At 50.3% G+C, this 13868-nt stretch overlaps 1 protein-coding gene across 1 annotated transcript in view; it reads left to right on the top strand.

Moving 5' to 3' along the window:
* The window catches only part of KCNK12 (potassium two pore domain channel subfamily K member 12), a 54096-nt gene extending 40896 nt beyond the window's left edge, over nt 1-13200 (top strand). Inside the window, exon 2 of the mRNA XM_053586956.1 lies at nt 12160-13200. Coding sequence (XP_053442931.1) covers nt 12160-13061 — 902 coding nt within the window. The 3' untranslated portion in view covers nt 13062-13200. The remainder of the gene's footprint in view (nt 1-12159) is intronic.
* Nucleotides 13201-13868: the final 668 nt, after the last annotated feature.

The raw sequence follows: 13868 nt of genomic DNA, 5'->3' as shown, positions 1-13868 counted from the left end.
TGCATTAGTGAGTCTTGCTGAGGCTATGTTCCAGCCTCAGTATCTAGCTTCTCAAGGGCTCTGCTCTCCTTTCCCTGCATGCCCCTCAGCCTGGGCACAGAGGCCCTCAAATATGGCTTGTAGCTACATGGCTGGGGATGGGGGTGCTTCTCCAGGTATATAAAAACTAAATTGACTGAGAAGAGTGGGAACTGTCCACTCGCTTTATGAATCCGGATTTCCTTTAAAGATCTGCCCCTTTATCATAAAGGACTTGAGATAAAACGTGACTGAATCGATGACACTGTATTGACACACCGAGTGGGGGTTGATTCTGAAAGGTGGTGCACCTCAGAGCTCCTCTCCAGGCGAGCCACCAGCTGCAAGCACAGCCCTATGTGGGCACCCTGAGGTGGGGGCAGCCAGGCAGACAGCAAGGTGCTCCTTATCTCACTGCCCCTAACTCCAGGCACTGGTGACCAGGCTTTTCCCCTTAAAGGCCTTCCTTGGTCTCAGATTCCATCTTCTCCCAAAATTCTGGGCTGAGTTTAGGGCTCTGCTCTTTTTGTGGGGGGCAGAAGGGGCAGTGATCTCATCCCTGAAGAGGATTAGTCATCAGGGCAGCAGGAACAGATCTGGGGGCTAGGATGGAGCCGGGCTGTATGTAAATGAGTCATCTTCCCGCCAGCTCCCGGGCCTGAGCCTGACAGCTGCTCCCCAGGAGAGGTTGTTAAGCGGTAGCTACCCGGAGGCAGGAGTAGTTAACCACCTTTTAATAACTCATTTTGTTGAATGATTTCTGTGAGGAGAGAAAACCTTAATCCCAGAGATAAAGTACAGAGTGAGGGGGGGTGAAGTCAGCCCCACTGTCAAGGAAAGCTATGCTGAGCTGCTACAAAGCCTGTTCTAGGGAGTCACTTGCCATCTGCTGGTAGTTTAACCAAAACCTCTCCAATGTTAAAAATCACCAGCCTGAGCCTGTGAACTTCAGTTCCCTTTTTCTAGCTCCCCTCCCCCCATTAGCCATCCCCATTTCTTTTCAAACGAGGAAAAACATCCCAAAGGCCCCCAAAGAAACCAAAGCAAGCAGGATGGCAGGAGAGGACCACTTTCTCCAGGCTTCTTGCTGTCCTGGGTCACTGCGTAGTCAGCCTGAGACAGACACTCCTACCCTACCCAGCTGCAGAGGAACAGAAACCAAGAGCTTCTGCTCTCAGGGAGCCAACTATCCAGTTTTGCAAACTAGACAAATCCACAAGAGCCAACAGATACAGCAGCCCTCGGTCTCAGCTTTTCCACAGCAGTCCCATATTTGAATATGCCCCCACACGTGCACACACACTCAAATTGGGGATTGGAAAAGATGGTGCCTCCCTGTAGCTGGGCCTCTTAATCTGTGCAGGGGCCAGAGCTAAAGAAACTGAGGCCCAGTGAAGTGAAGGAATAGCAGATTAGTGGCAGAGCCAGGCTCGAATGTGTTTTTAGGTACATTTCCTTGCCACCAAAACTCCTCCATTATGTCATGATTTGCCCATCCTTGCCTGCTTCCCCTGAGGCACTTTGGCTGGACCGGCATGCCTCACCCATGGTGCTTCCCAAGTTGAGCTTGGTGCTCTGGGGGCACGCACGGTATCCTGGGCACTGTGGGAAGTGTGGGAACCACAGTCTCATTTAACCCTCACAATGACACTCAGAGGTGGCCCATGGCCATGGGCCATTTCTGGAGGGGAGCACTGAGAGTAAAGAGGGCTAAGTCATGTGTCTATGACTCTACCCCTGCGCGAGGGGAGCGCCAAAGCCACATCCCTGCTCCTAACTCTACTCCCAACTCTCAGAGGAAGGTGGTGTTGGCCCTTCCCCAGCCTGCAGGAGTGGAGACTCACTGAGTTTATCTTCTGAGTGTGAGGCTTCCAGAACTCAGATGTTTCTACAAAGCAGGGCTGATTGATGAGTGCCAGGCTCAGATGCTCGAGAAGCCCTTGGAGTAGTGGTTCTCAACCTTCCTAATGCCGCGATGTACTTTCATTGTTACAAAGGGGTCACGACCCACAGGTTGAGAACTGCTGCCTTAGAGATGCAGGTGACACTCTCACAAAGCTCATGTAGGGTCAGCAAAGTGTCTGAGAAGTGCTCCCAGCATCATCCTTTCTCTTCTTCCACAGATTCCTGAGCATTTGCTACCAGCCAGGCACAGAGCTGCACCTGGATGCCAGCAGGCTGAACCCCTTACCCGTTTAACAGCCCAGCAACCCTGTACACACCACTGTCCCAGCAAGGGATGCCTTTCTCAAGCCCAGGCCTCTGCTCTTTCCCATCTTTTAAGACTCAACACAGCCCTTCCTCCATAAGTCTCCTAGTCATTCCAACAGGAGAACTTCAGCCACGATTCTGATATAAATTCATCTGAATTCACTTAGGGGTTAGGATGCGTTTTAAGTTCCCCAGGTGATTCTATTGTGCCACCAGAATTGAGAACTGCTGCTCTAGCCAAAAGCAACCTGCTCTCTCTTCCAAACTCCCTGCATTTGCCTCGTTCCTTTAAGCACCTTCCTCTGGTTTGAATCCCGACTCTGCCACTTGCTTGCCCTGTGATCTTGGGCACGTCGCTTACCTGCAATGTTTTTACCTATTAAATGTGACTCAGTTTACCATTCTCACAAATAGGGATAGTAGTAGTTTCTCACTGTAGTTTGTCACATGTAAGACATCATTACTGTGTGTACCACTGAGAATTTAAAATGCCGCCAAAAACATAAAAATCTGTCAGGCCATTGACTGTAAGACGCATCCTGATTTGCAAGATGTTAAAACGTGAAGAAACAAGCTGCGACTTGGAGTCAATGAGACACAGTGCCTCCGAGTTGTTGTGAGGATTAAATGAATTGATGTGCACAAAGCACCTGGCACGGTGCCTGGAAATAGTGAGGGCTCCATACATGGCAGCTGCTAGGATCCCCCTCCACATTTTCATTCCTCTGTGAATGCTTTAATGACTTTTCCCAGTCATTCTTTCAGTACCAGTGCTTCCAAAAAGCTCAGGGCTTGTAGGAATCTTGTCCTTTTGGGGTCTGCTACTGCAATGAAAATTGGGAAATCTCTTGTAAGTACAGGCCACATCATATTGGCCATTTGTAATGAGGCTGCCTAAGTTTGAATCCTAGACCCACCAATCCCTGCCTGTGTGTCTTTGAGCAAACTAATCAACCTGTCTGTGCCTCAGTTTCCTCATGGAGATAATAGAATATAATGAAATAGTACCTACTTCAGTGATTTTTTTTGTGTTGACCTAACATATAAAAAATACTTAAGACAGTGCCTAGTATATCCATAAGTCCTTAATAAAGATTTTTATTATGATTTTTAATCCTTCTACTCTCCACAATGAACAGGGGAATCTTGTAAAGTATGCAGTAATAGTTATTTATTGACTGAATAAAAGTAAAAATTGCAAGGACTTCCAGGGTAAGAAATATCAGAGAGTGAAAAGGCTGAGGTGCAGGCTCAATGGGCAGGGGACAGGAACGGACTCAAGCACTGGGTACGGCCCATGGCTTATTAGGATTGCCAGGTAAAATGCAGGATGCCTCCAGTTAGATATGACTTTTAAGGAAATGAGAAATCATTTTTTAGTATAAGTATATCCCAAATATTGCATGGATTATCTGAGATTGGAATTTAACTGGGCATGTTGTGTTTTTATTTGCTTCACCTGGTAACCCTAGTCATGACCCCACCTGTCAGCTTGGCACACTCCTCTGGGAGGCCTTTTTCTTTTTTTTTTTTTTTGCAGTTTTGGCGGGGGCTGGGTTTGAACCTGCCACCAGTATATGGGGCCAGCGCCCTACTCCTTTGAGCCACAGGCATCGCCCTGGGAAGCCTTTTTCAACATCTCTGTCTCATTTGATCCTTCCTGACTGGCTAGTGTCAGGATTAAGAGCCTCACTTTAATAATCAAGGATCCCAAAGTTCACATAAGGCCAGGCCAACATCTGCCCCCCCACACACACTCCTCCCTCCCCAAACAGGGAAGAGTAGGAGAGGTAGAGTGGGCTGTGGGGTAGAGGGTAGGGCTGCCATTGGGCTGCTCTGTGAGTCTCTGGGAGTGGGAGGGAGGCCCTTGGAAGGAGTCCTCCAGGAAAGAGGACTGGACACTAGGAGGGCATTGGCACCTCAGGGCTGCAATGACCAGCTTAGATAAGCCTTTTGAAACACTCAAGTGAATTGAGTTTATCAAATACACTTCTGTGTTCAAAATAGTTTGGGGAACCAGAATCATGTTAGGACTCATAAATCACATTAACACAGTAAGCATCCAGAAAAGTCCTGGCATAAATAAACTTGTTTCACATTATTTGACCTATCTTTTATTTCTTTTTTTTGTTGTTGTTGTTGTTGAGACAGGTCCCACCCTATGCCCCTGAGCAGAGTGCAGTGGGCGTGTTAGCTCCCCACAACCTCAGACTCGGGCTGCGGGCACCCCGCTGCCTCAGCCTCCGGAAGCTGCTGGGATTACAGGTGCTCGCTGCGGCGCCCAGCTGGGTTTTTCCATTTTTTTCATGAGTCGGGGTCTCACTGTCGCTCAGGCGAGTCTCGAACTCCTGAGCACAAGCGATTCTCCCTCCTCAGCCTCCCACAGTGCTGGGATTACAGGCGTGAGCCACCGCGCCTGGCTATCTTTTATTTCCTTATTTATTTCAGGTTAATGTGAGGGTACCCTCACATTAACCTGAAATAAATTATAACCTATAATATTATAATATTAGGTAGAGTCTTTTATTATTTGGTCTGTCTTTAAAAAAAAAACAACTTGGGAATTCTCCCCACCCCGTCCCCTGTTACATCTATTAAGCCATCCTGAGAAACACACTTTGGCCCAGTGTATTACAGTTTGGAAAGGGGGTCGTGTTGGTAAGTTTACATTTTCATAGTTGATGAAATCAAGGTTCAGAGAAGTTAGTAATCAATGACTTGCTTCAATCACTTGGCTGATAAAGGCTACAACAGAACTCAATTCAAGTCTGATACCGTTTCCTTGCCACTGGGTTGCTTAATCATGTCCTTTAACCACTGGCACCAGTGTGTGTCATTGCAGGTCATTGCAGGTCACAGAAAGTCCAAGCAGAAAAGGGGTTGATGGGCCCTTGTAGGGGCAAGTCCAAGGTAAAGCAGGCAGCATGACTGGCTTGATCTGATGGCTCATTGGGGTGACCAAGATCTCCTTCCTTCCCTTCAACCTGTGTAGTGTCAGCTTCCTCCTAGTGCTGGCTGTTCACATGGCTGCCAACCACTTCAGGGACCACCTCCTGCTCCCTAGGTGCCCAGGACAGCTCTTAGGAGAGTGAGAACTTCTAATCCACAAATGCTCAGAGAAATTCTCTCATCTCATTGGCTTGAATAGGGTGACATGCACATTCCGACCTCTGTAGCCGCAGGAACGCCCTGCGCTGAGAGACATAAGCCTGCCCATCCTTGAGCCGGTCATGGTAAAGAATTAGATGATCCCGACTGGCCCACACCAGTACAGCCCATTCCTGAGGTTGGGTCAGTTGTCCAGGTGGCCTGGCTGCTACATTGCATGGCTGGGTAATGATTGTTAAGAAAAATAGCTACAAGGGTTTTAGGTTAATGGGAACTTAAATCAAAATATTAGCAGTTGGGCAGATTCTAACCAGTAGGTCATCTGGGACACATCATTAACACTGCTTCTTAAAGGAATGGCATTAGCCTATTTACATATGATTCATCTGGGGATAAATGTTAAATTGCTGGTGGCGCCTGTGGCTCAGTGAGTAGGGTGCCAGCCCCATATGCCGAGGGTGGCGGGTTCAAACCCAGCCCCGGCCAAACTGCAACAACAACAACAAAAAAAATAGCTGGGCGTTGTGGCGGGTGCCTGTAGTCCCAGCTGCTCGGGAGGCTGAGGCAGGAGAATCGCCTAAGCCCAAGAGTTGGAGATTGCTGTGAGCTGTGTGACACCACAGCACTCTACCCAAGGGTGGTACAGTGAGACTCTGTCTCTACAAAAAAAAAAAAGAAATGTTAAATTGCAGATTCCTGGGCACCTTTTCTGTCCCTCTAAATAAACCTCTGAGATCTGCTTTGGAATCTGCATTTTAATCTTGCATCCCAGTTGCTTGGAACAGCCCTGGTTTATACATGCTGTCCTGGGGTAATTATTAGTAGTGCCACTTTTACTCTCAAAAGCATACCAGATTGAGCAGAACAGTAAATTATATTTCCCTCCCTCAGAGTTTACAGTGCAGAGCCCAGCAGGGGAAGGTCCCATGAGGTAATGGGCCAAGACTTCCCATCTGTCTAGCACAGTGGAAAGTGCATGGGCTTCAGGGTCAGCCCTGCCACTTAAAGACTGACTCACTACCTTCACTTCCCTGGGCCCACTTGAGTACCTGCAACAGTGCCTCCCTCACAGGGTGGTTGTGGGACTGGATGGGGGCATGTATGTGTCAAGGGTCTAACAGAGGCTGCTACCTAGGGGTGCATGGTACAGACTGGTGCTGGCCTCTCCTTGCTTCCATGCTCTTTGAGCTGAACTCCAGAGGCCCTGTCACCACGGCCCCATTTGCGAAGGCGGCACCAGACAGGCTGTGGGTACGAGCTTCACAGCTTTTGTCAAAGTAGCATAATAAAGCCCTCAAGTGTCTGCTCTTTGCAAACTGGAATGGCAGATCAATTGTGACATAAACAAAATAGCAGGCTTGGTGTGAAGCTGGGGACAGATTACGCCTCTGCAGGGTGTGATTGGGGGAGGAGGGGTTTCTCAGGGTTGCTTGGTTTGCCTTTTCTCTGGCTGAAGCTTTGAGGCCCCTCTCTAGAGCCGGGCTGGTTCCCCACAAATTGCCAGAGCTTGAGAGACTGTTCCCCCAACTTGGGAAAGCAACTGGCTAGGCAGTGACACCAGCCACAGATCTCACTGCCCTCAGCAAGAAGCCTGTCCCCAGGGCCTCAGCATCCCCCAGAGCTCAGAGCCTATTGATGTTGATGGGGAAGAAGTGGGCCGCGCCCCCCCAACCTTGGCTGCCAAGTTGAGCTGACTGTTCTGGGGATTCCGATCTCAGGAACCAGAGCATAAGAAGGGCGTTGTCTTCTTGGCTGCCCTCTGTGCTGTCAGAAAACCTCCTGACCTGCCTGCCCCATCATTCTGAGCAGAGAGAGCTACGCAGCCAGTCCAGTGTCCAGCATCATGTTGGGCCTACTGTCACCTCCTGGACAAGTGGTTATGCTGAGTGCAAGCTAACCAGGGCCACAAGATGACTCCAGGACAAGTTCTGGCCCAGATCTGGTATTGGTTGCCCGGTTGAGGCCCCAGAATAAGGACACATCCCTGTGGGGTGGAAGAGTGGGGATTGGGGACAGAGGCCTCATTCTAAGTCCCAAACTCCAATGGAGGATCTTGGGCAGAAGCCAGAAGTCCCCACATGGAGGAGTTCAGAGGAATCCGAGGATGTTCCCAGAGAGTGGAGGTGATGGCCTTGGCAAGGCTGTCCTGTGGGACCCTTAGGGTGGATGAGTACCCTCTTAGCCAGAGGGAGCAGCCCCCCTGCATCCCCTGCTTGTGCAGTCCCCACAGCCTGCATCAAGCCTTATCTAAACAGCCCTGCTTATCTTAGCTGCGGCACAGGAAGGAGAGGAGTCGCCTCAGCAGGAACATTAAGGGAGGAGCAGAGACCCCTCTCCCCTCTCAGGAAGGCAGCTGTGAGCAGTGGAAATAGGGTCACAGAGGACAGAGGACTCTTGGGCACAGCATTTGCAACTGAGGAGTATCCTCTCCTCTGTGGAGATGCTTTTCTGCCACAGCCTGGGAGGACTATAATTTGGTTCTTTAAGTGTGGGAAGGTTCCTGTGGTGCCCTCAGAAGACAGTCTGGTGTGGTGGAAACAGCAACAGCTCTAGACATTGGCAGACCTGCCTCTCAGGTTCAGCCCACCATTTCCAAGCTGCGGGGCCTTGGCAACTGCTTCGCCCCCCACCCCACGGTTTCCTCAGCTGCTGAGCAGGCGCCTCCCCCAAAGGCTATGGTGGAGATGAAGTGAGATGAGACAGGCAGGGCTGGCACTGTTTGATGGTGGCTTTAACCACAGAAGAGAGCAAATCTAGGTGGAAACAGTTTATTAAAGGGGCTGGCACGGGAAATGGCTTTGTTTCATCTATTGTCTTTGAGAACTCCCTTTTGGATCATTGAACATCTTGGGTAGATCCTAGAGTTTTTCATATAGTTCTTTTGTTTTGTTAAGTAGCCACTTTGAGATTGAGAGTCATTCCCTGATATCAAATCAAATCTTCAAATTCACTTCTTCTTTTTTTTTTTTTTTGTAGAGACAGAGTCTCACCTTATGGCCCTCGGTAGAGTGCCGTGGCCTCACACAGCTCACAGCAACCTCCAACTCCTGGGCTTAAGCGATTCTCCTGCCTCAGCCTCCTGAGTAGCTGGGACTACAGGCACCCGCCACAAGGCCCGGCTATTTTTTTGCAGTTTGGCCGGGGCTGGGCTTGAACCCGCCACTCTCGGTATATGGGGCCGGCACCATGCTCACTGAGCCACAGGCGCCGCCCTTCAAATTCACTTCTAATCAATTCACCTTCTCCCCCCGCTCTGGCCTGACATGTGGCTCAGGGACTTGTGAGGGAATTGGGGGAAGATGGTAATGTCTGCTCTTGGCCTTACATCACTGGGGCCACTACCATTCTTTCTTACTCTCTGTTGGTGGCGCTGCAATGCCCACTTTAGGACAGACTTGTACACTTTCATGGTGCCCGTTTACAGCTCCTTGCACCCCCTTCCAGGGACCACCACCCTGGCCCATTCCCTGAGTGGGTGCTCCCTCTCCACCCTCCTTTTTCTGTGACTACCCCTCCTGCTGTCCCCAGCCCTCTGCTGGGGCCTCTTCTTGCTAGGGCCCCCTTCCCAGCAGGCAACCCTCTTGGGTAGTCTCTTCAGTCCCTCCCTTCAGTGTCCACTTGCCCCCTGCAGTGACTCCTGGTACCCTCATGAATCCTGGCACAGCATGTCCTAGCAGTGCAGACTGCTCCCGTGCTCACCCTCTTTCTCCCCTGCCAGGGTGGCCTGCCTCAGTCAGCCTCCCACCCAGAGAACTCTCCAGCACATCTTCGGACTCTAGGGAACACTGTCTGGTTCTTCCAGACTCTCACTATGTGTCTGCAGCTCAGCTGGCACCCAACCGGGAAGTGAGTTGCTGGGGTGGGTGAAGGATGCCAAAGCAGTCCCCATTGCCATCCTTAGGTGACTTCTAAGCCTTTCAATTCAGCCTTGGGGTGAAGGGTGGGGGGTGTTGCTAGTCACTAGACCTTTTTTACTGTTTTATTAAGTCCAGTGTGGATGTCTAGAACTTCTCTTCACAATGGAGAGTATTGTATCATGTATTAGTCTCTGCTTTGAGACTTTAGCTGAAAATCCTAAAGAACAGGAGAATCAAATTCAGCATTCTTTTAGTTAGACAAAGTATTCATTTTTCAGGCTCAGTGTTTTCAATTTCCTTAGGAATTTAGCAAAGTGATCCCTCTCCAATAGATTTTGTTTTTCCTCTAATGGTCCAAGTCTAATGGTTTAGTCTAATGGTCCAAGCACCAGGCTTGAAGCCAGGACAAATGGATAGCAATCTATCCCTAAAAAGCTATAGGTCATGTCCCTTCAGTCCCTGCTCCCTAGACTGTGAGGGGGACATCAGAATAAAGGTCCCTTACGATTCTAATAATCTAAGAATTTTTTTTTTTTTTTGAGACAAGAGTCTCAAGCTGTTGCGCTGGGTAGAGTGCCGTGGCGTCACAGCTCACAGCAACCTCCAACTCTTGGGCTTAAGCGATTCTCTTGCCTCAGCCTCCCAAGTAGCTGGGATAACAGGCGCCTGCCACATGCCTGGCTATTTTTTGGTTGTAGATGTCATTGTTGTTTATTGGCGGGCCTGGGCTGGATTCGAACCCACCAACTTTGGTGTGTGTGGCTAGTGCCTTAGCCGCTTGAGCTACAGGTGCTCAGCCAAGAATTTTTTAATTTTTTTTTTTTTTTTTTTTTTGAGACAGAGTCTCACTTTTGTCACCCTGGGTAGAGTGCTGTGGCATTACAGCTCACAGCAACCTCAAACTCTTGGGCTCAAGCAATTCTCTTGCCTCATCCTCCCGAGTGTCTGGGACTACAGGTGCCCACCACAACCCCTAGCTACTTTGTGGTTGCAGTTGTCGTTGTTTAGCAGGCTGGCTGGGCTCGAACCTGCCAGCCTCAGTATATGTGGTCGGCACCCTACTCAACTGAGCTACAGGCGCTAAGCCAAGCTAAGAATTTTTAAAAGTTTTTATGAGTGCAAAAAAAACTCAAAAAAGATAATTTAATAAATTATACATCTAACACAATGTCACTACTGCCAAGTCAACAGAACATTTCTGGCACCCGAGAGGTCCCTTGTATCTCCTCCCAGTCACTACCTCCCTGCCACCCATCCACCCAGAGGAAACTCCAATTTAGACATTTATCCAAATCACTTCCTCACTTTCCATTACAATTTTGCCAGCCAAGTGTGCATTCCTAAAAAATACTGTGGTTTGCTTTTGCCTGGGTTTGAATTTTATATTAATAGAATAATATAATGCAGAATGCATTCTTTTGTTCATCATTCTTTTTGTGAAATCCATCCATGTTGTTGCAAGTAGTTAGGTTCATGTTTTTTCATTGATATGTAGTATTTCCTTGTATAAATAGACAATTGTTTGTGTTACTGGAAATGTAGGTTATTGATCTAGGATATTTTATACATACACACACACACACACACACACACACTACCATTCCACATCCATGTATGGCCACATAAATTCGAACTTGAATTTGGCTTTAAAGCATAACAAAATCCCTCTATCAAAATCCTGGTTACACTGCTACTTTGGTTTTTTCTGAATCTAGAGTTATAATCCATCATCCTCAAAGAAGGTAATGTCATAAGATTTCCTTCTAACTTGTCATTAAGCACAAAATGAACATAATGCTCAGGCAGTTGGGCATTTCCTCCAGGGAATGTAGAAAATTAGCACGGAAGTTTAAGAATTTACACTGAAAGTATTTCAAGAAATATTTCCTACAGTCTGTTTAGGGAAATAGTAAGCCAAATGCAAAAAATACTTCTCCACCCCTTTCCCAGGGCTGACTCCACCCCCATGGCATCACACAGGTGCCCTCCTAACAGAGGGCATGAATTAAACCCGATGCCCCTGCTTGGCACGGGGGCTGAGAGATGCCTTGGTGCTGCTCAGAAAATGATGCCTTTTCAGCTCAGACTTCGAGCAGCAAGTGAATCTTCTTATCAAGGGATTAAATGTCCTCCCATAACCAGTCAGGCAACCATGGGTCCCACTGAAAGACCACAGCCAGCAGCAGGGAGAGAGCTCAGGATGGAAGGGCAGAGCTGCCACTCTGCACTGTCCTGGATGGTACAAGGGAGCACATGGGTGGGCAGCCAAGTCTATGGAAATCAATTGATAACTTCCTTAAAGCCTGAAAAGTGGGTAAGTGAAGGATTATAAGGGTCCATAGCAATAAGCAGTGGTGCAGGAACGAAAGCAACCCCAACACACCAGTAGTACAGGACCCAGCTGGGCCAACACCTTTCCCTTGGCTTGGGGAAGAAGAAGCTGACACCCAATGGCAGAGCCACGCTCACTCTGGAACAATCCTTTTGTCAGCTTCATAAAGCTCTTTTCAGAGACCATTAATTGTAGCTACCTGATTGCCTTCTACCTGGTCCCAGAGTGAGCACCTCCAAGCCCTTATGGAATTCTGTCCTAACAGGTGAGCCACGGGTTACATTCAAAAACCAACTTAGAGGTGGGAATAAAGGTGTCAGTTGATGGCTTTGTGGGCATCTGTTTTGTGAGATGTCTGTCTTGCATGTCCTGAGGGTCCTGGCTGGTGACTGTCCTGACCCACTTTGATGTATAAATCTCCATCTCGAAGGGCCACGTCGCCTCCTGCAGCTTAGATCAGGAACGGTTTCTGGTACCACTAAGGGAGAGAAATGTCTAAGTACTGTTTCTCCTCCACCGAGTGCCACCGCCATGCCAGCCAGAGTGTGCATAAGCCTGCTAACCCCCTCACTGCCGCTGACTGGTAGGGACGACATGCCCGGCCAGCACCGCTGACCCTCTCTGTCTCCGCAGGTTTTGGCATGACCACCCCCGCGACGGTGGGCGGGAAGGCCTTCCTCATCGCCTACGGGCTGTTCGGCTGCGCGGGGACCATACTGTTCTTCAACCTCTTCCTGGAGCGCATCATCTCGCTTCTGGCCTTCATCATGCGCGCCTGCAGGGAGCGCCAGCTGCGCCGCAGCGGCCTGCTGCCCGCCACCTTCCGCCGCGGCTCGGCGCTATCGGACGCCGACAGCCTGGCGGGCTGGAAGCCCTCTGTGTACCACGTGTTGCTGATCCTGGGCCTGTTCGCCGTGCTGCTGTCGTGCTGCGCCTCGGCCATGTACACCAGCGTGGAGGGCTGGGACTACGTGGACTCGCTCTACTTCTGCTTTGTCACCTTCAGCACCATCGGCTTCGGGGACCTGGTGAGCAGCCAGCACGCCGCCTACCGGAACCAGGGGCTCTACCGCCTGGGCAACTTCCTCTTCATCCTGCTCGGCGTGTGCTGCATCTACTCGCTCTTCAACGTCATCTCCATCCTCATCAAGCAGGTGCTCAACTGGATGCTGCGCAAGCTGAGCTGCCGCTGCTGCGCGCGCTGCTGCCCGGCACCGGGCGCGCCCCTGGCCCGGCGCAACGCCATCACCCCGGGCTCCCGGCTGCGCCGCCGCCTGGCCGCGCTGGGCGCCGACCCAGGGGCCCGCGACAGCGACGCCGAGGGCCGCCGCCTGTCCGGCGAGCTCATCTCCATGCGCGACCTCACCGCCTCCAACAAGGTGTCGCTGGCGCTGCTGCAGAAGCAGCTGTCCGAGACGGCCAACGGCTACCCGCGCAGCGTGTGCGTCAACACGCGCCAGAACGGCTTCTCGGGCGGCGTGGGCGCGCTGGGCATCATGAACAACCGGCTGGCCGAGACCAGTGCCTCCAGGTAGACCGCCCGCCCGCGCGCAGGGACCCTCGCCAGGCCGCCAGGCCGCCGGGCGTGGTTTGCTTCACTTCTCTCAGACGCTGGAGCTTTCTTAATCTTTATCCAATAAAATGAAACAAAAAAAAAAAGTTTTTTTAAAGAAATGCTATTTGGCCAGGCTGATGTTATCAAAGGCAAGTTTTGGGGGAGCCTGTTTTCCCTCGTTAGCCCCTTCTTGGAGAACCGTGGTCCCCAGCTGATTCTCCCTCAGGGAGAGAAAAAGTGACACCCCCAGACCTCTATCTCGTGCACACCGCAGAGGAAAGAGTGCGGTCCTGGGTTTTGCAGACTGGCACTAAACCCCGTCCCCATGCACACAAGCAGCCGGCAACCCCAAAGCATATGGTGCAACTTTTCGTGGCTCTGAATTACCTCCTCAGCATTTAGAATCCTGGCCCAGCCTAGCAGCTTCCTTCTGGTCGTCAGAAGTGATACAGTCACAGTTTTGACAGGTGGGGGTGGGGAGAGCCATATGTTGCCTCCCGATGTATATATATAGAACAGCCACTACACACAGAGAATGGTGTAGTATTATGCAATGAGATGAAACATAGCACCAACTCGCCGCTGTGGCATTTCCTCCAGATTTGGAAATTGCAGTGGTGAGGGTCTTAGCTGGCCTTTCTCAGCCTGGAGTTGGTCCATTTAGCACAGCGCACAGGGCAGCTACTTACAATGCAGAAAGCCCAAGGCGCCTGCAGGGAGGGGAGTCGAGGTTGTAGAAACCCTATTCTGTTTCAGCTGCACATCTCCGGGGTCTGGCACATCTTGA

The sequence above is a fragment of the Nycticebus coucang genome, chromosome 4 (assembly GCF_027406575.1).
Source record: "Nycticebus coucang isolate mNycCou1 chromosome 4, mNycCou1.pri, whole genome shotgun sequence".
Classification (NCBI taxonomy): domain Eukaryota; kingdom Metazoa; phylum Chordata; class Mammalia; order Primates; family Lorisidae; genus Nycticebus; species Nycticebus coucang.
The sequence above is the reverse complement of the archived record's forward strand: the minus strand, read 5'-3'. Positions and strand labels throughout refer to the sequence as shown.